This window comes from Besnoitia besnoiti, chromosome VII (assembly GCF_002563875.1).
Source record: "Besnoitia besnoiti strain Bb-Ger1 chromosome VII, whole genome shotgun sequence".
NCBI classification, from domain to species: Eukaryota; Apicomplexa; class Conoidasida; order Eucoccidiorida; family Sarcocystidae; genus Besnoitia; species Besnoitia besnoiti.
The window spans coordinates 2,651,877-2,676,573 of record NC_042362.1 but is presented as its reverse complement, the minus strand read 5'-3'; the positions used below and the strand labels follow the sequence as shown (position 1 = coordinate 2,676,573).

Sequence of the window (24,697 nt, the reverse complement as noted above, 5' to 3'; positions counted from 1 at the left end):
CAGCATTCGCACACAAGCTCGTGCATTTTCAACGCAAATTCACCCTTCCCTGCGTCGGAGCTCTTTTTACTGGGCGTTTACCCGTCCCACTCGAGGAGTGCATGCATGCAGAGATTAGGAAAAAGAAAAACGCCGTTTCCACGGTTGAGCTGAAGTTCTAAAGGCTGTGAATCGTGGACGAACTCGTTTATCGTTGTGGTCGGTCGCTTTCGTTGCATATGCTCGACCTCGCGGGAGCCCTTGCAGATCTGCACGTGAGTCGTTCCATGCGTTTTTGTTCCGCGGCTTCCGAATCTCTCAGGCGTTTCCTGGGGTCGGCAACCTTCTCGCTGCTCTGCAGGCTCCTCTCTCCAAGCCTTCTCTCTTTTCAGCGTTGCCGGTCTCGCCCCTGAACAGTGCCTGGACAGCGGTTCACCGCTGCGGAGCGAGGTGTTTTTTCAACTGCCTCGCGCATTCTGTATCGACCACGGAGCGGCCTTGTTGCCGCAGGACTCGCGTCTGAGTGCTGGGCGTTCTTTGGGAGCCTCTTTTCAGCCGCCGAGAGTGTGGAGAATTGCGCGGCCTCCTCTCGCTGACGGTCGGACGCGCGCGGCTCGTCCCTGGGCGTCTCGGTGCCGAAGCCGCGACTTCGTCCAGCGTTTCGCAGAGCGTGTTGTCTCGATTTCTTCCCGACCATGGAGCCGCATACGTCGTGCAGCGACGAGGAGGTGTCTCTGTACGGGGACCTCTTGGAGCTGCTGCAGCACTCGCGCCGGCGCGACGTACGCACCCAGGCGCTGCACGCATGCGTCCAGTGCAGCAGCCACCCTTCTTTCCTCGGCTTTCTGAGGTCTCTCCTCAGCAAGCAAGCCCCGGTGGGTGGAAAACGAGAGGCCAGCGAGCCGAAGGAGGCAGCGGAGCGGAAAGAAAACTTGTCTCTCCATCCCAGGGAAGATCTAAAGCGCTTCGTTCTCTCGCTGCTTCGAAGCCTCGGACGAGAAGAGGATGGAGCCTCCGCCGCGGCAGTGGAGGTCCTCATCAACCTCTCTGCAGATGATGTGCTCGGTGAGCGACGAAGATAAACGCATACAAGAGGGCGGGGGGGGGGCGGGGGGTGATACGCACCATGCCTGAGCGAGCCGCGGGCGGCTGCCGAAGGAGGTTATGGATGGGCCGGGAAATCCGGCTTGGTGCACTGCGGCTGTGCATGCTTGCCTCCGAAGCGAACGAAGCGCACTGAAGAACACTCGAAACTCGAACGCAAACGCCGACTGAGGATAGAAATTCTCGGCAGAAACCTTCCGAGAATTATATATACACTGGTATATATGCACATCCACATCTACATCTACATATACCTACATATATATACACATATATTTATGTTTATATATTTTCTAGACGTAGCGGAACAGGATAGGCCAGATGCGCGTCGGGGAGCTCTCGGCGCACGGTTGCAGCCGGTGTATAACTCTGGATTCACGAGTGACCGCAGGCTGCGGGCGCTTGCTGAGATACTGCCGACGTCCGCTTATTCTCTCCGCTCCTTTCCTCATGCGCGTTTTCTTCTGATGCGGCTTCTTGCGGCGAATGTGCCTCAGCGGACTACTTGGTGCGGCGCGAGCTGCATGCGACGGACCTCGTCGTGGATAACTTGGAGGAGCAGACGAAGAACAACGCGCCGCGTCACGCGAACATCTCGCTCATGCTTCTCACGAACTTGACTCGCAAGGAGGAGGCAAGTCTCGCACTCCTCGAGTCGAAACACGGCGTCCCGGGTGAGCCTGAACCTCGCAGCGTCAGCCAGAGAGGCGGGCTCGTTCCCCACGAGCCGCAGTTCTGATAAAAATATTTTTGAAAATAAAAAATGTAATTTATTCGAAAGAACACTGTGATTGTACTTGCAATAAAAAACACTCACTGTCCTTGCGAGGCAGCGCCGGAGAGAAGAGAAGGGGAGGACGCGTGGAGGAAAGACGCCTAGAATGTCGCACGGAGGGAAAGACGAGAGCAGAGCCCAGAGAGCTCACTCGGAGCCCAACACTGAGAGCGACGGAGGCAAATGCCATGGTGCGCAAGGTCGGCGTATCGAAAATGACATACAAGAAGATGGCACAACACCCGCGCGCCCTCGCTCGCAGTGTCTTCTGCTCTTTGCGGACCTCCACGGGGCGTAGACAGTTAGGGCTACCCGCGTGATTTCGACTCCGCGCTCGGGTTCGGTTCGTGCGACTCTTGTGCGGCTTCCTCGACGGCAGCTTCAGCTCCGCGTGCTTGTTCGTTACCGTTGCTGGTCGGCGGTTTGCTTCTGCATTTTCTGTGGCCTTCGCTCGACCCGCCTTGGCCTGCGGTCTTTTTGCTCGGTAAGCGCTGTGATCAGGCACAGCTTCAGCATCTAGTCTGGTTCTTTGGACATCCAGAGGTGTCTTTGTCTGCCTCCCTTCCTTGCAGGATTCAACCTCGTGCGGCTCATCAGGGTGCTAGATGCGGCTGCGCGTCACCCAGCGCGGAAGTCCCGCACAGACAGGTGGGAGGCACGACGACGCTTTGTCGCAGAGTGCTTTCCTCCAGCGAATGTACGCTGACGGCGCAGACGGATCGGTTCAGTTCTGAGCGGCGAAGAACGCCGCCGGGCAGCAACGCCCCCTTCTTCCCTCATCCCCCCTTGAACCATGTGGCGGTCGTGCGCCGGAGGCGTCTGGGCGCTGACTGCAGCTGCAGGACGGCCGCTTGTGCTCCCGCGCGATTCAGAACGCCACGAGGCGATGGATGTGCCTTGTGGGTGAGCGCGCGTGTCTCGTGTGCGTGTGTGTGTCTTCAGCTACTGGCAAGAGGAAGGCTACTTCATTCTCTCCATTCTGCAGAACGTTTCCTCTTTGAAAGAGGGAAGAGAGAAGCTCTCGGGAGACCTCCTGCCTCAGCTCAACGCGATTCTGTACGCCGCCTGACCCGCGCATGGCAGCCGCATACCGCAGAGAGGCGTTCGCGCACAAAGATCGCAGCTAAACCTTGTCTTGTGACACAAGCAGAGAGGGAGGTCGCGAAGAGGACAGGGTCAGGGCAGCTTTGGGGTCGCAAAACAGGTCTTACTGGGGTTTCGAGGCCGAGGCAGTCTCCGTGCTGCTCGTGGGCGTCGTGCGTGGACTGAGCGCAGCCGGTCGATGCGCCCCTCGGGGCTCTGTTCCAGAGGTTGCATTCGTCCTCGGGTGGTCCTGTGCCTCTCTGTTCCTTCCGACTTTTCGCAGCTCGCTCCTCCCTCTTTTGCCCCCGGCCTGCCATGCGCCGATGCTGCGTCTGTGCCTCAATCACTGTCTGGACAAGGGTCTACACGCGGCGATCTGCGCGTTCCCTCCGCCTTCTTTCTCCTCCTCTTTGGCCGCGCGCCCTGCGTCGCCGACCGCGACGGACGAGCCTGCGTCTTCTGTGCCCCCGTCGCCTACGTCCACGCGCGACTCCACCGTCCCGCCCAACTCGCCCCCGCTGTCTCCCTCGTCGCCCGCCTCGCCCTCAGCGGCCTCGGCCTCCCGAGGCGACAGAGAGCGAGACCCCGCGGAGAACGGATACGGCCCTGCGCTGCCCTGCTCTCTCCTTCTTGCGCTCGCCTGCTTCCTGTATCCACCTAAAGGCCCCAGGCGCGCGTACCCTGGAGAGGAAAACGCACAGCAGCCCGGCCGTGACTCCGAGAAGCGCGAGCAGACGCAGGCCCCGAGTGAGGGCGCCGTGCCCTTTTCCGCGGGCGCCGGAGAGACAGAGACACCCAGACAGGAGCCGGCAGCCGCGGGAGAACAGAGCGCCGGCGGAGAGAGGAGCAACGCCGCAGAGGAAAAAAGAGTTCAAACCGACGCCGAACTCGCCCGACTCCGCTTCCTCCACCCTGTGGTCTCGGTAAGCGCATGCGCGTGGAGAGTGCAAGGGCATGCGCTAACTCACGAAAGGACACCATGCAAACAGAACAGCCTATCCGCGTAGACACGTAATCTCGTACATATATGTTTATCTATATATGTCTATATCTATAGCGACCGGGCCGCGTAGGCCCTCCTCTTCCTCTCCTGAGCCTTCGTTGCCTGTACGGTGCCTCCGCGCCTGCCGCGGCGCGCGCACGTTTCTCAGTCGCGCCGCACGCCACGCACTCTGTGTGCGTCTTTGCCTGCGTCTGGTCTTCGGTTCTGCCTCAGCGCGACGCCTACGGCCCGGCCGGGAGCGTTCTGAGCCGCAAGCTGGTCGTGGACTGCCTCGCCGCCCTGGCCCTGACAGAAACCGGAAGGTAGGGGGCTGCGCACACCAGGAGTGCAGCTCCTTGTTGAGGACGTCCACGCGCCTGTTGTGTCGCCTGGGGTGGTACACAGGAGCGGCGCGGGTAACAAGGGTAGTCTTTCGTCTGAAGATCTTTGCTGAATCCTGTGGCTCGCGAGTGCGGTGCTCACCGCGTTTCGCGCCTCCACACAGTCTTGCGGTGGATTTTGGTCCTGCCTCACGTTTTTTCGCATATGCATCTGTACCTGTACATGTATCGTCGTGCGTTTGCAAAGAGGCCCTCTTCCATCCCGACACCTGTTTGGCAGATTTACAGCATGAATAGATATGGCTATACGAGTTATATTTACATATTCGTCTACGGGGCCACGCAGACGTGCAACAGTGCATCTTGTAGCTTGTGTGTGTGTGTGTGTGTGCGTGTCACGCGGCCGGTTCAGAGTGAGCATGCGAGAGAGCGGCATCTACGAGGTCCTGCGCTGCGTCCACTTGCTGGAAGACAAAAATTCGCCCGTCAGGTGAGACGCAAGGCCCCGCGTGCCCTTCCTGACACCTTAATAGTCAGCCGTCAGCGTGCCGGTTGAGAGATTCTGCCAAGCCTTCAGGCTTCTCCCTCGAATGGCCTGAGCGGCCTGCGACAAGTCGACGCCTCTGCGTTGCATACTCATATTTCCTGCACGCACACGCAGATGGAGTGGTTCAGACTCATCTTTGTTTCCTCGTACACGTAGATACTCCCAGCCGAACGAAGGACGCATACGTGCGTACTCGCTGCACGCTTCGGTTGACGCGAACGGGGCTGCAAATTTTCCGCTTATGTACGGAAGCATACGTAATGGTCGTGTATGCATCTGCCTGGATAATGCCATTGTTTTTCGTTCAGAGAGGAGATTGAGAACATGGTTCACGTCCTGGTCTACTCTGAGGAGGAGTTGAAGCAGCAGGACGAAGACCTCGCGCGATCCGCGCAGAGGGCTGAACGGCAAGGGGGAGACCTGCTGTCCTTAGAAAATAACGAGAAACGCGCGTTAACCGACGAGGCATAGCTTCGCGGGTTGTGTTTTTCAGACTCCATTGAGGCAATCTAGCCCCGCTTTGTGAGGCGTGCTCACATTTTGGCGTCCCTGTACCATGGAACAGCGCGGTCGGTTTCTCCGCTGCGTGCTGGAAAGCTTCGAACGCAACTTTTGCTGTGCCAGGACGGGGCTGAAGACTGCGGCGGTTGGACACAGTCTATTCAACCTATTCCAATAGATCCGCACAGACTGAGATTTGAAGGGAAAGGGCGATTTTATGTTTTTTTCGGCGCGGCGTGTTCACTCGTGTGTGTGCGGTTTTCCAAACGGCCTAGACACGAACGAGAGTGACGCCATCCATTCCGCGGCTGTCAAACGACCGCATGCGCCTGCTAAGAGACGGAATAGAATGCAAGCAGCGCCAGATTACGTCTCGTGATAGAGCTTGAAGCCAGCGTATCGAAAACAGGAACTTTTCTGATGCTCTCCATATAGCAACTCCGCTCGCTCCCTTGCCCGAAAGCGGCACATCTTCGCAAATCGTTTCCCGGCAGAAACAGGATATTTGTTGAACATGGATGGAGTGTCGCAAGCAGTTCGAGTGGAAGCACATGGAACCGGCGACCTGCCGCGAAGCACCCCTTCACGTGTGTGAGGGGTATAGCGTCGTCGCTCAACAGCAACTGACATGGCATAGACTGATGCTGATCACATTTGTGTTTTACAAACAAGCTCCTTGCACGTGCGTCTGACCGCCTGGCCTCTAGCCGAATAAAAACGCAGTGCACACTTTTTTTTTGTCCTTCGCCTAGCAAGGCGAGCACCCTCGCGATTTGTGTGTTTTCCTCGCTGTACCACGAAGTGACAGAAGGGCTAATATGCCTTTTTCGTACAGGTGTGCTATCTATGCCGCGTACAAGACTCTCTGCTGTCGCCAGAGGACCTCAAGCTTATCGCTAGGCTCTGTGCTCTCCATTTGTACGGCGACCACCGCCGATGGAGTATTCAGCAATCCAAGCGCTGCGTTGTAACAGTATTCAAAACGCGTATATCCGAGCATGCTTCTTGGCGATACAAATGCCACGACTCGCGGCCTACCATTTAAACGTTTTCAATGGGAAGACGACACTTGTTTACTGTGGACGAAACATAGACGGGAAGGCATGTAGACAACAATCCCTTCCCTTGCACACTCGAGAAACAGAGAGTCTGCCTGGCACAGCCGAGTGCTAAAAGAGAAGACTTCGTACGACTGAGCCCAGGGACTCAGGAGTTGCTTTTCCCGCCAGTTGATAACTGTTGCCAGACTGCCTGCAATCTAGCCGAGCCCCTCTGTCTTTCGCAGGCCACGGATACCGATCCTGGTCCGTAAAGCAGCTAGAACCCCTGCCCCAGTATCTCTCCATCGCTTCAGCGTGCTTGGGATGATGCAAGTTCGAAACAGGGCTATCCGCATCGGTGACCGCGAACCCAGTGTGAAATGAAAACCACGGGATGGCATATGCCTTGCCCAGCATCTGTTCGCCCTGACAAGCAAGCAAAAGCAAACACAAGGACAGTAACCTTTATGATGCGAAAGGAAAGGATGGACCAGAAACGCAGGTTTTCTCGTCTCCAAGCTTCGCATTCGTGTGTCTGCCCAGACACACGAAGCGAGCTCCATGTGCGGAAGGGAAAACGAAGCTTGAATGAGGCAACGAGGCAAAACTTTCCTGTTGAATTTCCTTTGTAACATCTATAGACAAAGTGGCCCTCGAATATAGATAAACAGGACGGAAAGTCCTGCTTTTTTGCGCTTTCGTTGTTTCTCCTTCTCCGAGGCTGACTGGACATGCACATGCTCCACCAGCATGCAGCCCCCGGAGTTTTTCGTCTTGTCTCATTACGTCGTGGTTTTCCGCGAAGAAGCAACGGAGACCGAGCGATACGTCTGGTCGTTTGGTTCTTCTCTTTGCAGTGCAAAAGGAAATGCACTGGTTTTTCTGTTGTTACTTTGTCCTCTCGTCACTCTTTTCTCATTCTCCTCACGTCCCGCGCCCGCCACTTTTTGAGACCGTCAACTTCGCTCTGTCTCCTAAAGAGAGTCGCCGTCAATACTTAGCTCGAAAGACACACTTCGATTGAAAGGAAGTATTTGAAGTGGAGAAGGCGAACCGGCTCGTCGTCCGCTCTCGTTTCTGCTGGTTTTTCTCTTCTCTGTGGCTTCTATCCTTGGTTTTCCGCTGCGGCTGGTCAGTTGCTGCTTGGGAGTTCGCGGCTGAACTGATTCTTGTCTCTTTCTGCGTACGTTCTTCTGCCTGCGGCGCCTTCTCCGTCTGGCGAGCTACCCACACTGTCACCTTGTTTTATCGTCGTCGTCAAGTTATCGTTCTTTTTCAGCCCTCGGCCGTTCTCCTGTGTGGCAGGTTTCTGGTCATCCTCTCTCCTGCCAACGGAAGCCGACACTCCTGTCCTCCGCCTTGCGGAGCTCCTTTCCCTTTCTCCGCCTCTTCTTTCTCGCCATAGTCCCTCTTCTCTCTGCTTCTAAACTGCGGGCAGTCTACGTTTTGGTCCTTATCTCGTTTCGCTTCTGTATCCCTGCGTGTCCACACTAAGCTATATACATATATATATACATATGTATGGACATACGCTCTACCTGTTGAAAAGCCTGTTCCTCTTTCTTTCTGTCAATGCGCCCGTACTGGTGTATCTGGCTACTGCTTTTTCTAGGGCGTATCTTTCGCTAGTCTAGCCCGATCGACGTTGCCTACGCAGTGTGTGTTTCAGAGCCCACCTTCGCGGTGCGCAGGCAATTTCAGCCTCGGCGCGTGGCGGGGTCATGATGTCTCTTTGGCGTGTTTTTTCGATGTGTATTTCTTCCACCGCCGGGCAAGATGGACTGGATTATCCTTGTATTTCTGCTTCTCTACTTTTCCCTCACACTGGTGGCGAACGTGAAGCTGATTTTCTACTTTGAGCACGCGAACGACAGCAGCCTCACGGCGCCGGAGGTCGTTTGCAAGCTCGCCATCCTTGCGGGGCTCCAGCTCGCTTGGCTGTTCATTCTTGCCCTCCCGCTCGATGCCTATAATCAGCACTCACCCCTCATCGATAAAGCAGCTGGGCACGTCACGGCCGGTAGGCTGCCCACGCGCACCGCGTTCTCTGGTGATGCTGAGGCGCCGCGTTTTCGCTGTCCTTTTATTGCAGCTGCGTCAGCGCTTCTGTCAATGAGCTGGAATGTGTGCGCCGTGCAGATACACATAATTCTGCGTGTTTATAGCTACACGCATATATATATATATATATATGTATGTATGTATATGTCTCCAAGCACAAATGTGCACGTATGCGCGCGCAGATATCGGTGTTGAGCCGCCGGCCGCTGCCTGCCCCCTTTGCATCTGGTTCACTCGTGCATGGCCATCACCTTGGCTGGCAGCGCAGACTTTTCAGCAGGTATCTGCATTTTCTTTTCGATCCAGTCACAGGTTTTATGTGCAGAGCGCCCGCTTCACGACGAAGACGGCTTTTCTCGAATTGGGTCCATATATATTCATATACGCATCCAAAAATATGTGTCTATATAAATTTCTCTATATGGAGATATGCAGAATGCGGCGTGTGGGCGGTGGTGCTGCTGTCTCAGGGCTTGACATGCGGCTGTATTGGTCGGTGGTCACGTGGTTCATCATTCTCTATCTGCTGCTCGCCGTCCCCTTTGCGACGTTCTACTACGAGGCGGACTTTGATCCGCGAGTCACGAAGGCTGTGCCCTGGCGCCGCGCCTTGCTCAAGACTCTGCTCGCCGTCTTCTTCACCGTTGTCATCGTCATCATCGTGTACCTTCTCTGCCGCTCAATCAGCCTCTCTTTCGACCAGGAGATCTGCGCACAGTGGGCTGGACAAGGTGCGACAAAAAAAGACGCGGAGAAACCACACAGCATGCATCTCGATATCTGCGTTCCTGCTCTCTATGTCCGTCTGCCTCTCTGTTCGTGCGCGCGCCCCTTACTTCTCCATAGGTCTCTGTCATCTGCTTGCCTCTAGGGTTCACTGCCTCAGTCTCCACCGACCCTCTTAGCACTCTGTCGATCTGCGCGCTTGTCGGTTCATGCTTCCTCTTCTGGTGAACTTCGCAGCATCGCCACGAGTGCAAGCGCGTCGGCGATATACAAGTGTGTGTTTGCGCCACAACTCTGTATCCACCTACGTTTCTACTCCCCTCTAGAGCGTTCGAGTGGATCTGGCTCGGTTTTCTGGGCATGGATGGATGCGTGTCAGCGCCCTCTCTGTGAGCGCTGTGCGCGCGGAGCTCTCCGAGTGGCGCTATCTCTTTCGGTTCTCACTTGTGTCGATTCTGGGGGTCATCCCTCCCTTTACACGCACGGTAATGCATGTGGCCGTGGGCTGTCCGTTTTCCCTGATTTGTATTTCTCCCATATTACCGGCGGTGCCCATCTTGCACTCTTCACTCACGCGCTCTGCAGGCCTTCGTCTCCTGCCGTGCGCCCGTTACGTTCGGCTAGACGTCTGCCACGTCTGAACGAGAATATGGGAACATCTCTGCTTCGCGCGTCTGACTCGTGCGCGAGTGCCCTGGTGAGTTTTTGTCTTGTCTCGTATCGTGCCCCTGCAGATGTTTCGAAGCCGCTTGCGGGCTTCTGCGAGTCGATAGCGAAGACTGGCGCGGGGCCAGTCTCCTCCGCGCCTCTGCAGGCTCCCCAGAGTTCGAAGGGCTACTTCGCAGACACCGGCGCCGAAAAAGCGCCTCCGGGTGCGCCGGCCGTGAAAATGCACGTCGATGTCAGCGTCTATCTCCTCGCGGCGATGAGCTTTGTCGGCTGGTTCACCTTCGCGCTATTTGGCGGCATTGGTCTCGCTGCCCTTCCCCTCGACGCCTTCTACAACTTCCGCTATCGGCCCCGCGCAATCTCGCTCGGCGCCTTCAAGTAAGAAAAAGAGAGGAAACGTGTGGATGCCGCAGAGCGAGTGAGCCGTCCGTTCCCTGCGGTCGCGCAGGGCGCGCGAAACCCCGTTTTGCCGACCGTGAGATGCCGCGTCTCACACCCCTCCGGTCTTCTGCGTTTCTCGCAGGCGAGCTCGATTTTCGTTTTTGAGCTGGTGGCGGCTCGCCGGCAGCGACATCTTTCGTTGTGTCGAGGCAGCCAGAGTCTGAGGCGCATGCGGGTCAGAGAGGGGGTTGCCTCGACTGTCGGCTTTCCGTGTGTCGGTTGGCCTTTTTAGGGAGATTCGGCGGCAACTGGGCGAGAAGGCGAAGAAGCTGCGGTTTATTGGCGAGGCTCTGGCGCAGGAAGAGGCTGTCCAGGAGTCGCTGTCGTGGAGAGAATTCAAAAGAAAGCGGCAGTACCGGACAGACGTGAATCGCTACAAGAAGGCGGTCTTTGATTTGGATCAAGAGTATCGCCAGCTTGCTGTCTGCATGCGCGAGCGCGGCGAGAACCCGTTCTACTCGTACCTGAAACTCTCCCTGGGGGTCGCGGCGCTTCTCCTCTCGATAATTTGGATAGGGCACACGATTCTCAATTGCGTCGTCCCGCAAATTCTTGACATCTCGCCCGTCAATCACGCTGTCTTTGGATTCCTCGACGCCTTTCTCAAGGTGAGAAGGGACGCAGAACGCCAGCGGCGCAGCTGCATGCAGGCAGAGACACTCTCACGGCGATAGGGCGCACGAGTTACCCCTCTCGTGGAGCCGCGGTGATGGATCCTGTACCCCCTAAGAGACGAGAATACGAATGGCTCAGTCTCCGATGATGATAGGAGACAGAGGGGGGGCCCTCCGATGGATGACGCCGCGCCCCTCGAGACGAGCTCTCGTCGCGAGCAGGCTTGCGCCGTGCCGCCAGCGGGAGTGGTGATTAGAAAGGCGGGTTTGCGATGTGCAAGCGCGTGCGAATAAATCTGAGCGGTTGAAGAGACGTGTGGCGACTGCACTCGCGTTGGAGCGAGCGGAACGTCGAGGTAGGGGCGTTTCTCACTTGAGTGCATAGGGTGCGACTGAATGTTCGATGCGGCTCTCACGGGTGTTCTGGGATTTGCAGATTTTGGCGGATCACTCCCTTGCGCTCCTCGCGCTGTTATTCTACGCCTTCCTCGTCTGCTACCTTCTTCTCTGCGTCATCAAGGGATGCTTCAAATTCGGCGCGAATGTAAGAAGAGAGGGTGGGGATTGGAATGGGAAAAGGGTGCAGGGGAGGCAAAAAACCGGTCGGCGGAGAGAAGCGGAGCGAAGGCCTCTGGAGGAGAGGTGGAAGCCAGGAGCTACTCGATGAGATCAGAGAGAGTAATATGGACTATGACAATGCGTCTGGATCCTCTGGACTTACATGAAAAATTCAAAATGACTAGCTCAGATTTTGCGAGCTCCGCGTGCGATCTTCGAGCTAGACGCTTCGTCACACGAAAGCGAGAAGGCTGTGGCGTTGAGGGCGAAACAATTATGCTCTTTTTTTCTGTGTGTTGCTTCATGGCTACGTCCAGGTGTTTTGCTTCATCGGCATCCACCCCATGAGGAAAGACGAAACGCACTTGAACTCCTTTCTCTTCAACGTCGTCCTCGTCCTGGTCTCCTGTGCGGCTGTCATCCAGTTCACCGCGGTGAGCTCGAGTTGCGATGGGGTTTTCCTTTTTCGGTCGACTCGTATCTGAACATCCAGTTCAATACGTGCGCAGCTCTCATGTATCGGCCGGGGTGCCCTTACCTATCCACATGTGTTTGCATATCGCTGCATGTCTGAGTGTTTCTCTAGGGGTCTATTATTTCCCCTTTTTTGCATGTGAGTATGCTTATGTGTCTGCCCCCCACCCCCCCCTCCCTAATGGTGCGTGTATCGATGCCGCTGCCCCAGGGTTTCTCGAATTTCTGGATCTTGCGCCCGCAGCCAACTACACATCAGTATACATATACACACATATATGTATGTATGTATGTATGTATGTATGTATGTATGTATGTATGTATGTATGTATGTATGTATGTATGTATGTATGTATGTATGTATGTATGTATGTATGTATGTATGTATGTATGTATGTATGTATGTATGTATGTATGTACGTACGTACGTACGTACGTACGTACGTACGTACGTATGTATGTATGTATGTATGTATGTATGTATGTATGTATGTATGTATGTATGTATGTATGTACGTATGTATGTATGTATGTATATATATATATATATATATATATATATATATATATATATATATACATTCACATGTGTGAACGGTCGGATAGATCTTGCCCAGGGCTGCGCAGACATCTGCGGCGGGTTGTCACTCCCTCCTGATCTGCCCTAATTATTGGCTCCGTGAAGTGTGTAGCTCTTGGCGCCTAGCCATGCACACATAGACCTGCAAAAACTTACGCATTCATTTTACTTTCTTCAGGATTTTTAGCAACCATTGGTCTTCAAGAAACGCTTGAAAGTTTATTTAAATTAACTTTAAAAATACAGTCAACTGGTTAACGGATTTAATGTGTAGGATTACTGCAACCGATTTAAATATTATCGGAGCTGGATGTTATAGATATTTTAATTAATTGAATGTATATTATTTTAATCAAAAAGATGACTCTATTAAAATCCAATTAAATTTGACTGCGTGGGTGGCTACTGAACAATGCTCTAACGCAGCCGTGTGCGTCGGGCTCTGTCGGCTTTCAGCGTTGCTTCCAGGGCTATACCCAATCGACGATGGCGGCATGGATCTTCGATGTTCAGCTGCTCGTTCTGCCTTTTTTCGGGTAAGCAAAAGCTACGGGTTTCCGCCTTCGATATTCCAAGAGACACGGGCGTCGTATCGCACTTCGCTGAGAGACGGTTCAGCGACGGGGGCTGCGTGGATGTACAGAGACAGACAGCAGGTTAAGAACGGGCTGCCGAGAACAACGGCGAGGGGGTTAACGTGGATGGTGAATCACACTCCGGCATCCTCGCTGTTGGTCTTGCTTCGCCCGAAAAAGCGCTTTTTGATTGAGGCTTGGGCCTGCTGTCTCCTGTGTGCGCGCGCGTGTCTCAGGTTTATTTTCAAGTACAACATCTTCATCTATTTTTTTGTCGCAGTTGCATTCATCACTGCAATTGCCCTTCTTTGGAAACTCTGCCGGGCGCCGCCCCCGTCGGTGACGGGCTCGAAGAAACTCGAGCCCATCAGGCCCTTCCCCTCGGTGGCCCGTCAGGCCCGCTTGACGACCGCGGAGGGGGCGGGCGACGGAGCCCAACGAGCGCCCGACGGCGGGGCGGAGGGCGACGGACGCGAAACTCTGCTGGAGGACGGTGACCACCACTCGAAGAAGAAAAAGAAGAAACGCGGAAAAGACAAGGCAGCCCGCGAAGAGGGCTCTGCGCGCGACGTTGCGGGGACCGAACGAGTGGCGGGGAGAGTGCAATTCGCCGTCAGGCAAGTGGATAAGAGCGACAGCGACGATGACCGTGGAGAAGGGCAACAACCAGAAGCCAGCGACGAGGACGAAGAACTCGTGTCTCACCGGAAGGCGTGGGGGAAGAGCAGAGCCTCTCGCGTAGCGTGACGCAGTCTAGTGTGAATTTGAATGTAGAGAATTACTTCTGACCTCGCGGTCCGCTACATCGCCGCAGCGTTTTATTTTTGATCTGTTTCTAGGTGCTTCGGAGACGCTGGATTGCACTCTGGGTTGATTTACACGAAGGGGAACATCTTCTAATGCACTTTCTTTAGTCTTTTTCGAGCAACTTGGGTTCGTCTTCGCCTCTGGCATTTTTCGCTTGTTTTCTGCGTCTTTCACCATCCGCTTGTGTTTCCTGATCTGTGCGTCTTCCTCTTCGCGCTGCTTATTTCTCCGTCGTCCCTGGGCGAGAACGACCAAATATATCTACTTCTCTCTCTAGCTATCTACCTGTCTGTCTATCTACCAATGCTTTCGAACGTACATGAATAAGTTCACTGATTTATAATATCTTGTCTGTGGGGGAAGAACTCTGCTTGGTCGCCATCGACCTCTTTTCCTCTAGTTCTCCGCCGGCTAGCACCCGAGAGCGAGTGCGAATGCGTTTCCGATTGGAAAAACTTTGTTTTTTCTCGCCGACAGTGCTTTCGGGATTCCCTTCACACGTGTCGTTCAGGCGTTCATCGTAAATCACACCACACGCAGAAGCATAGAACATGAGCGGACGTCTTACGGCGCTGGCGAACCCCGTGGCTGGGCCCTCGTCTTTCCTCAAACGGGCGCCCAATTGCATTTCTTTCGTGGTCTCACGCCTACTCTGTCGGCTCCGACTCCACTTTCTCTCCGCTTGTGGAGCCAGACAGGGTTGAAGCGCACGTGCGCTCTAGCTTTAAAGCCGTCTTCTGATGTAAAATAGGCAGAACACGAGAAAAATGGATGCACACGCGGTGAGAGAACTGTGTAGCTAGATTAAGCGTCGAAAGAAGGAAAGATGGAGACAGAGAAACCAAAAACAGCGGAGACGAGGTGAAGCACACCGCGTGCAGAAGAAAACGAGTAAAGACCGGGGAAACGAACAACAGCGAGCTCGCCTGCACGGCAGACGCATATAAACATATATTTATCTTCACTTGCTTCTTTTGGTGCGAATGCTGAACGAGATGTACTTGGGGCGCGCGTGGCTTTGCCACTGTATCGACATTTGAAAAAAGCATCGACGATTCAGCTCGCCAGACCTATCAAGCTGGGCAGGGAGAGTGTCAACAACCTTAATCTCGAGATGAAGTTGAGCGGAGTGAAGAGAACGGAACGACGCAGGAACGGTTTGTTTTCGATGATTTGAAGAGTCTCGCGAAGCAAAAAAGACATGCCGCCGCGTGGAGGAGGAAAATCAAAGCGAACAGACCTGGAACTCACGCAACGTGCGGATGTAAAAAAACGCACGTCTGCGCGCGCTCGCCACGAAGAGGAGCACACCGAGAGAAATTAAAGGAAAACCGAAAGCAGCTACAGCTGCGGAGGACATCGCATGCACCGAAAAAAGTACATACAACGAGTGAGGCGTTGCTCAGAAAGGAGGAAGAGAAGCGTTGAGGGAATCACGAGAGCAGAATACGTTGCAGACAAGACGAAAAAGGAGACTGAGAGACCATGCCTCGCACGACAGACAGACGGTGAGGCGGGAATAAAAACTGAACGCGGCTCGTTTCAGCTGCGCGAACTCGAGCCGGCCCCGCTATTATATCAACGGGAAGCGGCAGCCGTATGGCCAGGAGAAAAACGCGACAGAAAAAAAAAAAGGCAACGAAAAAACTCAACTCGTTCGAGGAAACGAGCAGGAAGTGCGAAGAGACTCGCTCACTACTAAGAGCAGTCTCCTGTTGTTCGAATCCCTCCAGATTCTGTTCGCAGATTGCACGAAAAATCCCAACATTAAGGCGAATATCCAAGGAAACGCGGCATCGCTAAAACCAACCCCCACACGGTGAAGAATCGAAAAGGCCAGAGACAGGAGCATGTCCTTTGAGAACTTGAGGGACTACTGTCCTACACCCCTCAAGATGTGTGCTATTTCGCGCAACGGACCAAGGCCAAGATCCGTCTCTCTAAAGGACGAAGAGAGGGCGAAAGCGCGGAAGAACCTGACCCCAAGCTGCGAGCGAGGACGCCGAGAGACGGCAGTCACACGAAAAACCCCGGGGAGAACCGAAACCGACAGCAACGGAAAATGAGGACGAGCGGCACATATGAACGTGAGTCTCGACTTTCTCTCGATCCTATCTGTCAGTCGTTTTCCTTTGTGGATGCGGACTGCGCCTGTTCCAATGGTATCTACACGAGGAAAACGCCTCTAGCTGCGCGGCGAGGTCGGCGGGGTCGGCGGAGACGCCGTAGGAGCCTTGGGAGCAGACGTCGCGACTGAAGGCAAACCAACAAGACGGACTGACCGCATGCAAACAGAATAAAATCGAAACTCCAGCACGAACAGGCACTCCACCGGATCTAACACATCCAGCCTACGCGATGACTCCGCGCGAACCATGGCCAACTATATCTATGCATGCAGCTGAAGCGTCGTACACCGGCAATGCCAAGTCGAGCTCTCACAAACCTTTCTAACTGCACTGCCAGGGCCGACTTGGCTCATGTGCCACGAAGTGAGTCAACAAGCCCCCCCTAGACACGGCAGGACTGCACATACTCTCACCTCTGGAGACCTTTTCGGGGCGACAGGAGACTAGACAAGAATATATCCAAGAAAATATACAGACACATGCATGAAGCAATTCAAAGTAGCTTCAGAGTGGCACAAACATGGTGGGGCCTGCGCAAGGCACTTTCAGCTTCTCAAACTTGTCCGACATACAGGATGCATCCACGCTCTTGAAAATCGTGAGAGCCTGGGTGACCATGCCCGCGATGTCCGCGGCGTTCGCTGGAACGACGAGCGTGTTGCAGCTTTTTCCTAGTTTGCTGAACGCAGAGATGTAGTTGTCCGCGAGCTGCAAGCTGAGCGCTTGCATGCCCCCTAAACGCACGAGACACGCACAGCGACATCTACAGAAGAGACACGTCAACGCCTCCCAGAGTGAATAGAAGTTCCGCAGGAGCTGCCGAAACCACGACGCGCCTACGCACTCCAGCGACAAGCAGGCTGCGGGTAGCTCAGCCTGAGCGCCGCAGGCACAAATACTATAACCGCACACGGTAACGTCTGAATAGTCGACACCACACGCATTGCCGATGAAAAAAAGTCTATTTATTCGCTTGTTGGCACTGCGCAAAGATGTTCAATCCCGCTTGTAGAGCTCCCCACGCGCATCTAGCAGACAACTCCCCAGCCGTCGCAGAGCCTCGCCTTTTCGCAAAAAGAGGCTCGCACACAAACGTTGCTGCGTCGCCGCTGCAAACGCGATCGCTGCGACACCTGACCCAGCGAGACAAAACATGCGCGCGACGCGCGGCGCGGACGAAACCAGGTCTGTGTACGGAAGGCGTCGGCTGAGGAACAAACCCCAAATCTCACCCGAGACGCCGCTGGTCTCTGCAATCTTGCGCACGCTCGCCGCCGCAGCTTCCGCGCGAAGCCGCACAGCCGCAGCCTCTCCCTCGGCCTGCAAAATGACGCTTTCTCTCTGACCCCTGGCGAGGTTGATGGCGCTCTCGCGCTCGCCCTCGCTATGCAAGATGTCTGCACGCTTTCTCCGCTCGGCCTCAGCCTGAACGGGAAATGCCGCAGAGAAGCAAAGCGATAAAAATAGAAGGCGCAAAGCCACACGCAGGACCCACGCTGGAACGACGGCGAACCGGCTCCACGAACAGACCTTGCCTTTACACGGGCGCTACGGAAGATGCCCGAAAGTGCAAGACACGGGGCAGCGGTCAAAAAACGAGCGCCATACACCACTCCACGGAAGAAATTGAATACACGGGAGGTGTGCTTATATATACATCTGTATATTCGTGAACACTTCTGGTAACCTACCGAGGCAGCAGCTTTCATATATATATATATATATATATACATATACTATGCATACGGACGTATACGTGAGTACACATACATCCGAGGAGACGCGGCGTAATACGTACGAATTCCTCTGCGAGACCCTGCGTACCTGACGCTCCATCGCTGCACGGATGTTTGGAGGCAGCAGGATATCGCGGATCTCGTATCGAAGGCAGGTGACCCCCCACGGCTTGGCAGCCTGGTTGATGGCCTGCGCACACGGGAGGCGCCAACCGGGCCGCACCCGCCCAGTAAAAAAATCGAACTCAACACATTCACGCGTGTACATCTATGTGCTTCACGCAGCCACAGGCAGACGGACACGAAGCACCGCGCAGCGACGGAACTACATGGGCCGCACGCACATGGCTGTATATAGATATATATGTTTATACATACCGATATACACGTATGACGAGAGATGAGATATCCGGACTGACAGACGCACGCAACAAGAGCCAGCTGCGGTACGAGCTATAGAGACAGTTTTGCCACGGCCTCAGGCGGCGTAACGCTGCAAGCAGATCGGCGCGGCCTGCCAGCTTGGCTCGCGATTCGTTCTACCTGGACAATGCTACGATTCAACGCATCTCGCTCGAGGAACGTGTTGTCAAGCGTGAGCTTCCCGAGTTCCGAGCGCATCGTCGTCTGCGCCAGCTGGGAGACCGCGTAGATCGGATTCGTGACACCGTAGGACGCCTGAGGCGAAGCGCATACACATGCAAAATTGACCTCTTGAGATCCAGGCAGGTCAGCACAGCGCGCAGCACAGGAGCTTGGGAATCACCACGTCGATCGTCTGCAGTCCGCAGACAGACGACCAGGCCGCGGGGTTTCCGGCGGTTAACGGAAAAAAAGAGCGCGCGAGGCAGGGACGGCTCGCCCGGTACGATGCACGCGAGGAACCTGCACACGCCTCCTGGATGGACGCTTAGCCGCAAATACAAAAAAGCCTAAGGCATACTACCGCCGGTACGGGCTGACGCGCCGCGCACTCAAAGAGGCTTTTAGGAACCACGGCGCGGCGCCGTGGAAGCGCCTCACGGCCGAACCCGGAAAACGTCGCCACTCTCGGCTAGCCACCTAGATTACATACGTAGTTAACATTTCCACATATATCTAGCTTCTGCCATGAATCTACGCGCATGCGGTACATGTGATTCCAAATGTATATGTGTACAGAATGGAATCGCGTGAGTGGGGCCCCTCTTACGCAGGGAGAGTGTGTGAATGCTTACATCATACGCGTTGCAGATTTTAACGTAAAGGACACCGTCGATCTGCAAAGTGACCTGCAAGCAGAAACGTAGTAGGGGAGCACTGCGTTTCGGTGCGTGCTGCTGATGACGGTAAGCATGCGCGTCCAAGCGCGACGTAAGAAAACCCGGCAAAGAAGCGTCCGCACGCGCACCAGGACTGAGCAGATTCGTCATCCACGCACTATTATGGCGGACGGTGACGACCTTCGACGGAGCTCGTCTGAGCCGCAGAACCGCAGTCGGAAAACGCAGTTGATAGCAAAGATTGGCAGGCAGACACGACGCCCGCCTTTGCACGAAATCGAAAACCTCAATACCTGCACATGTGCGTCTATATATATAAATATATACATATATATTGTAGAGGGGGAGTATGGCACTCGAATTATGTACGCGGGCTCGCGACCGGCAGCCCCTGTGTCCGGGTGAGATGACAGGAAAGCGGAAAAGAAAAAACCCGCGCGCGAACCTTTTCGCTTCCGACTCACGTTATCTTTGGTGATGGCTGTTTGGTTCGGAATGACGATCGGCTCCTCTTTCAACGAGTGCGCATACGCGATTTTGTCGATAACCGGAATCAGAAAATGCAGGCCCGAGTCCAGCGTCCGCGCGTATCTCCCGAACCTGAGCGACCCACAACAAACGACGAAGAACGGATCTGAGCAAACTTTACAAGCTTGTGTCTTTGAGCATGCACGCAGAGCTATCGAGCTTCCGCGCGCTTTTACTCCTCCACGACTTTTACAGCCAAGAGCACTAAATCTCTTACTTATACGTACATAAATCTTTTCCATCTCCTCACGCGGCTCAAGCATTCAGCAGCGCGCGGCGACGCATACATATATCTACAGCTGTCTATCAAGCTCTCTCTAAATGCATAAAGATGTATACAAATGGTTTGTATATATAGAGATAGATGTAGATGTAGATATAGATATGTACCTAGTTCAGTGTAGAGAGACAGTCCCGCGTCATGGATACATGTTCAGAGAGACGCGTGAATTGTTGGGCGAGGTCTCCTCGTGCCTGATGTTCGATCCTTATCCCCACCTCTCGACGATGTAGGCAGTTTGGTGCGGCACAATCACGACGCCCATGTGGTTTCGAACCCAGAAGGCGTCTGTCGTCCTCCGGCTGCTCGCAGTCCCTGAGAAGCTGCGGCGCGAGGCGGCGGCGGCGGAAGGGAGGAGGAGCTCACGGCGAGCTGCGGAGGCGAGTGGCGATGCATGCGCAGAGCCGGTGGAAAAACCCCTCGCGGAGGCCACGGGCGAGCGAATCGCTGGCGGCAACAACAGAGACGAGCGAAGCGACGCCTCAGCGAGAGGCAGAAGGGACGAAAGAATGTCCTTGTTGGGAAACACGCCCCCCAGTCGGGCGGGGACCAGCGCCCCGAGCGCCCTCGCCATTTTTTGACTGCGCAGAAAACGGGAGGAGAGAGCTAGAGGGAGCAGAAAAGGAGAATAGAGTCGCCACCGCGTACAACACAGGGTTGGCGAAGACTTCACCGCCGGATACACGCCGATTCCGACTGAAGAATATACTGCCAGCTGGTTACTAACTCGTCACACAGCCGAGCTCGCGATAGAGTACAGGCGAGTCGCGTGTAGAGAAAATTGCCACGACGACGCGACCAACTCTCCAGTCTGAGGTAAGATTTGCAGGATGAAGCAGAAATCCTCACCAGCCACGTCTTCGTCGCTGAAGCAGTGTAACGAACAACGCAAAAAAAAGTTTCTGCGACAAGCTGCCTCTCTCGGGCCTCCCCATCCACTAAGAAAAACCTACACAGGTTCGCGCAGATCTTTTGCTCGACACAGTCGGGAGAACGAAAGAACAGAGTTAGCGTTGAAAACTGCCTGCGACAGGGAGACAGAGAGATGGCCGTAATGCGTCGATGCTAAGCGTCGTTTTTCGATCGAAAATTGAAGCATGCGGCAAGCAGATCCCGTGCATGTGCGAAGAAGCATGTGAGGTGAAACGGCGACTGCTTGAGAGGCTAGAAGACCGCATGATATGAAGCCGAAAAAAGAGAATCCTTTTACAACGCATCGGCCTGACCACAAAGCGAAGTGGGAAAGAGTGCAGCTTGAGCGACGTGAGACAGGGCTCGTGATGCGATTGCGAGTCACAATAGCCCCGGTGAGCTGTACCAGAACACGCCCGACCTATCTCCCAAGCATCCAGCCCAGATTATGTGCAAATAGATGCGCGCTTCGTCCTGTTTTCAGGTCTAAGATAGCCTCTGAGATATGGGCAACGCTCTCGCCCCGCGTTAGCCAATCCAATCCTGCCACGGATATAAGCCGTACACAAAAAGTGCGCGCTGAAATGCCTGTATCTCCTCTCCAATCGTCCCGTTCCGTCTAAACGCCTTGGCAAAACCCCCCCAAACCTTACCGAAGAGGCTTGTCCCTATCTTGTTAGCTTCACTGGATCATGGCTCTCACACAAGGGATCTCAGAGTGACGCTCGAAGGTCGCCCTTAGACAAACTTGCTCATGCACTGCCGCCTTCGAGTTAGTTTAATCACGTCTTCGGCTCGAGTGACGTCTTAGAACGAAGAGAGCACCACCACTCTTCCTGGAGCACTCCCGCTAACTCTTTGTCGTTGCACTACCCCCCCTACCCCCTCCGCTTGAACACATTATAGGAGTGGCCTTGCCGCGGTTCTGCCCGGATTTCAGAGCCTCTTCCGTCACTACAATGTTGTGTTTGCAGTGTCTCGAGACAGGACAATTCTAGGTTATCGTGGATAGCCATAGAGAGCGAAACATATGTTGTTTTTTCTTCGGGCTGAGACAGGTCCGAGTTACGCACATTGGCTCTGCTCTGACAGGAACTGCGAGAGAGTCCCTGTGAAGGGAATGCGAACAGCTTTCCAAGAGGTGCGACTCTAAGCCTCTCCCTCATGTTCTGAGGAACTGACTGACATACTTGAGTGCGGTGGCTTCCAATTTTTTTTTCTGTTACAATTCATGTGGTGTGAGGTGCTCACAAGGCTCGGGTTTTCCCATGCGCAAACCGCGGTACCTCTGTCAATTGAAACGCGCCTACCGTCCTACTTGGCGCGATGTCGGACTTGCCGTTTTGAGTCGGTCATTCTCTCCGCCATATCTGGTGGCTTCGGATTCCCCCATTTTTTTTTTCAACGGCGCGCTGTCTGCAACACTAAAAACTACCAATGAAACCGTACAGCACCTCCTGGCGAGGTGAGGCATGATACGTGCTCGCTCTGGGAGATTAAACTTCTCTCCACGTCTTCAAGAGATAGCAGCGTCTGTGTACGTCAAAGAACTCCTTGGCGGTGAGATGCAGTGAGGTAACGCTTTAGGTGCCTCTTGCGACTAGGCTGCGTCACGACCTTCGTGGACAGTACGTGCCCGCGTGAGCCGTTCGACAAGGACGGCGGAAACCTGACTCTGCCAGTGGAAGCGTCTTGTGATCCAGTTATTAAAGGCGTCACGGGACCGAAGCCAAGACTGCGTTGCCTCAGGGGATGCGTGATGGGTAAGATAGTGAAAACCCGTGACAGATCCCGAGAGGCTTGTAGGGCCGCAGGGGCTTCTGTTTAGGCACAGCAACTGAGGAGCTGACTCGCATCGGAGCAGAGTTTCAACCCCATGCACTCGAGAGAGGCCATCAGAGGCAGCACGTGGTGACGGCGCAGCTCCGTGGTTTACGTGGCTGATGCTGAAATGAACAACCTTCCCGCGAGGCATGGATCTCCTGTACGCTCGACACATGGGAAAGACCCCCTCCGCCAGAAATTCTGGCTACACAAAGCACGGGGCCGCAAAAGCCGCGAGGGCACCGCACCCCACATGTATTTTTCTTCGGCTGTTCGAGGCTTCGCACGCTGCATCTAATGAACTTCGCGTCTAAGAAGCGTTTCCGACCTATCACTCCATTGTGCGTGGTGCTGGCTCTCCAGCAGAGCCCACGTGCCGACTGCAAAAACAACTTGCTGCTTGTTCATCGCTGCCTCGCTGTCACGGCTGCTGGCAACGGTGACCAGACATTTCCCAAGCACACAGTTTGTCTCCATATCCGTGCGCCACAGGCACGATGCAGACTTACACGTGACAATCGTTTGTCAACCCGTGTCCAGCACGATGCCTCATCCTTGTCGCTTTGCCAGGCAGCGCCTAGGTCGATAGACAGCAGCCGCTCGTGTCGCACGCCAGGCATTGAGATGCGAGACCTATGACAGCGGAAGCTAGCTGACGATTCGATGACTTAAGACTCGTGAAGTTGCGTACGGAGACAACTGTGAGTTGCGCAGAGGAGCTCCGTCAAGGACCTGCGCACGGGGAGGCCACGTGTGGCGCGCCAGTCTTCTTGCAAGTCGCCACGCGGACGACCTTAGACTGGATGAACCACGGCGTCCTTCACGCCGACTCAAGAACGGCACCACGTGGTTTTCTGTCTGCTCTGTTTCTCCCCACTTCGCTGACGAGCGCTAGGCATCTGTAGTGCCCTTTCTGAAGTCTAAACTGACGCGTGTAGGCCCAGTGACAAACATTCATACGACAGAATGCGCGCGTGCGAAGTCTGCGAGTCTCGTGTTTGACGAAGAGTGGCCCTGTGCCCTCCACATCCAGTACTCTTTGGCTGGCTCTTTTTCGCGAGTCTCGTGGAAGCACCTGAGGGAAGGCAAATCGCTGCAAGTTCCGCCTGAGCACAAATATCTGAGAGCAGGTTCGCCCCCTCGTCGGTGTGCTCAGCTCTGAGCATGCGATGCATACGCTTGCCACGTCGTGGAGGATAGATATGGTCAAATCTGTCCGCTCACGGAGAACTTCGAGTTCCAATTTCCAGCCACCCTTTCTGACGTGTAGTCGCTTTCCGTAGTCGCCCCTGTGCGCCCCTGCGCGTTGAGGCTGGCTCTGCGTCACGCGTTCCAGACACGGCGCGCACAGTCCTCTCCTCCGAAATTCGTGCGGGAAGCTACCCATTTAAAAAGCGTGTGCTGCTGCTCGCCCGTTCTTCCGCGTTCTGCGTGGTCAATTCTGATCGGTCCGCCAGTTTACTCCCAGGACGACTCGTCCCACGACCCTGGTCGGGCGGTGTTGCCTCCCTCCTCCCTGCGTGGCTGTGTTTCTGCGCTGCAGCTTGCAGTTCCCCGCAGGAGACGCCTGTATCTGGGCACAACCTGGATAGAGTGGGACGAAGAGACAAGTGGGACGAGGGGCGAAGAGCGGGGCGGGGCGGGGCGGTGGACGGTTGCTGCGAGGAGGGGAAGCAAACAATATCACCACCGCTGCGCAAGAGAGGAGGGGTTCAGCGCTGTTTTTGCAGTGGGAACGCGGGAGGAGAGCTGCAGGTCTCGCCTCCGCCGGTCCCCGCCGCAAGAATTCTTGCGCTCGCTCGCGCAGCCGTCCGCGCGACCGTCGTCATGCGGCGGCGTCATCCTCCTCTTCCCGTACTCGCCTGTTGCCTCTTAAGCCGACACACGGGAGAGAAGGGGGAAGCGGCTGCCTTCTTCCGGCGAAGTCGGAGTTCCCTGTGCGCCGCCACGCCACTGTGTGCGTTCCCGCCGTCTGTTTGCCCTCGCTTCTTCTGTGTTTTTCCTCCGCGTGCGTTCGCTGCCTCGGTCCTCCTGCTGGCACACATTTCAGTCCACCTTTTTTTCGCTGCGCCGACTGCGAACAGCGCTACGCCTTCTTGCCTTCCCCACTCGGCGGACGATACAAAGGTTCAAACGGCGGGCGACGGTTCCATCGTCGACACCTGTCTG

The 24,697-nt window shown here is 55.1% G+C and overlaps 3 protein-coding genes across 3 annotated transcripts; 2 read left to right on the top strand and 1 right to left on the bottom strand.

Annotated features, from left to right (window-relative positions):
- Positions 1–674: 674 nt before the first annotated feature.
- BESB_079840 (uncharacterized protein) lies at positions 675–5,282 on the top strand (the record flags this gene model as incomplete). Its single annotated transcript, XM_029366346.1, has 8 exons — positions 675–1,044; positions 1,581–1,757; positions 2,431–2,506; positions 2,801–2,914; positions 3,225–3,864; positions 4,158–4,246; positions 4,677–4,754; positions 5,120–5,282. 8 exons carry the CDS (start codon positions 675–677, stop codon positions 5,280–5,282), a joined length of 1,707 nt encoding a protein of 568 aa, XP_029217777.1.
- A 2,846-nt stretch (positions 5,283–8,128) lies between these two features.
- BESB_079830 (putative LMBR1 family region protein) lies at positions 8,129–13,797 on the top strand (the record flags this gene model as incomplete). Its single annotated transcript, XM_029366345.1, has 8 exons — positions 8,129–8,372; positions 8,884–9,144; positions 9,874–10,186; positions 10,482–10,857; positions 11,300–11,407; positions 11,739–11,855; positions 12,932–13,011; positions 13,287–13,797. 8 exons carry the CDS (start codon positions 8,129–8,131, stop codon positions 13,795–13,797), a joined length of 2,010 nt encoding a protein of 669 aa, XP_029217776.1.
- A 2,693-nt stretch (positions 13,798–16,490) lies between these two features.
- Positions 16,491–20,366, bottom strand: BESB_079820 (SPFH domain / Band 7 family protein; the record flags this gene model as incomplete). Its single annotated transcript, XM_029366344.1, has 7 exons — positions 16,491–16,720; positions 17,219–17,411; positions 17,811–17,912; positions 18,266–18,400; positions 18,940–18,993; positions 19,449–19,584; positions 20,011–20,366. The coding sequence occupies 7 exons, from the start codon at positions 20,364–20,366 to the stop codon at positions 16,491–16,493; spliced, it is 1,206 nt and encodes a 401-aa protein (XP_029217775.1).
- Between the last annotated feature and the right edge of the window lie 4,331 nt (positions 20,367–24,697).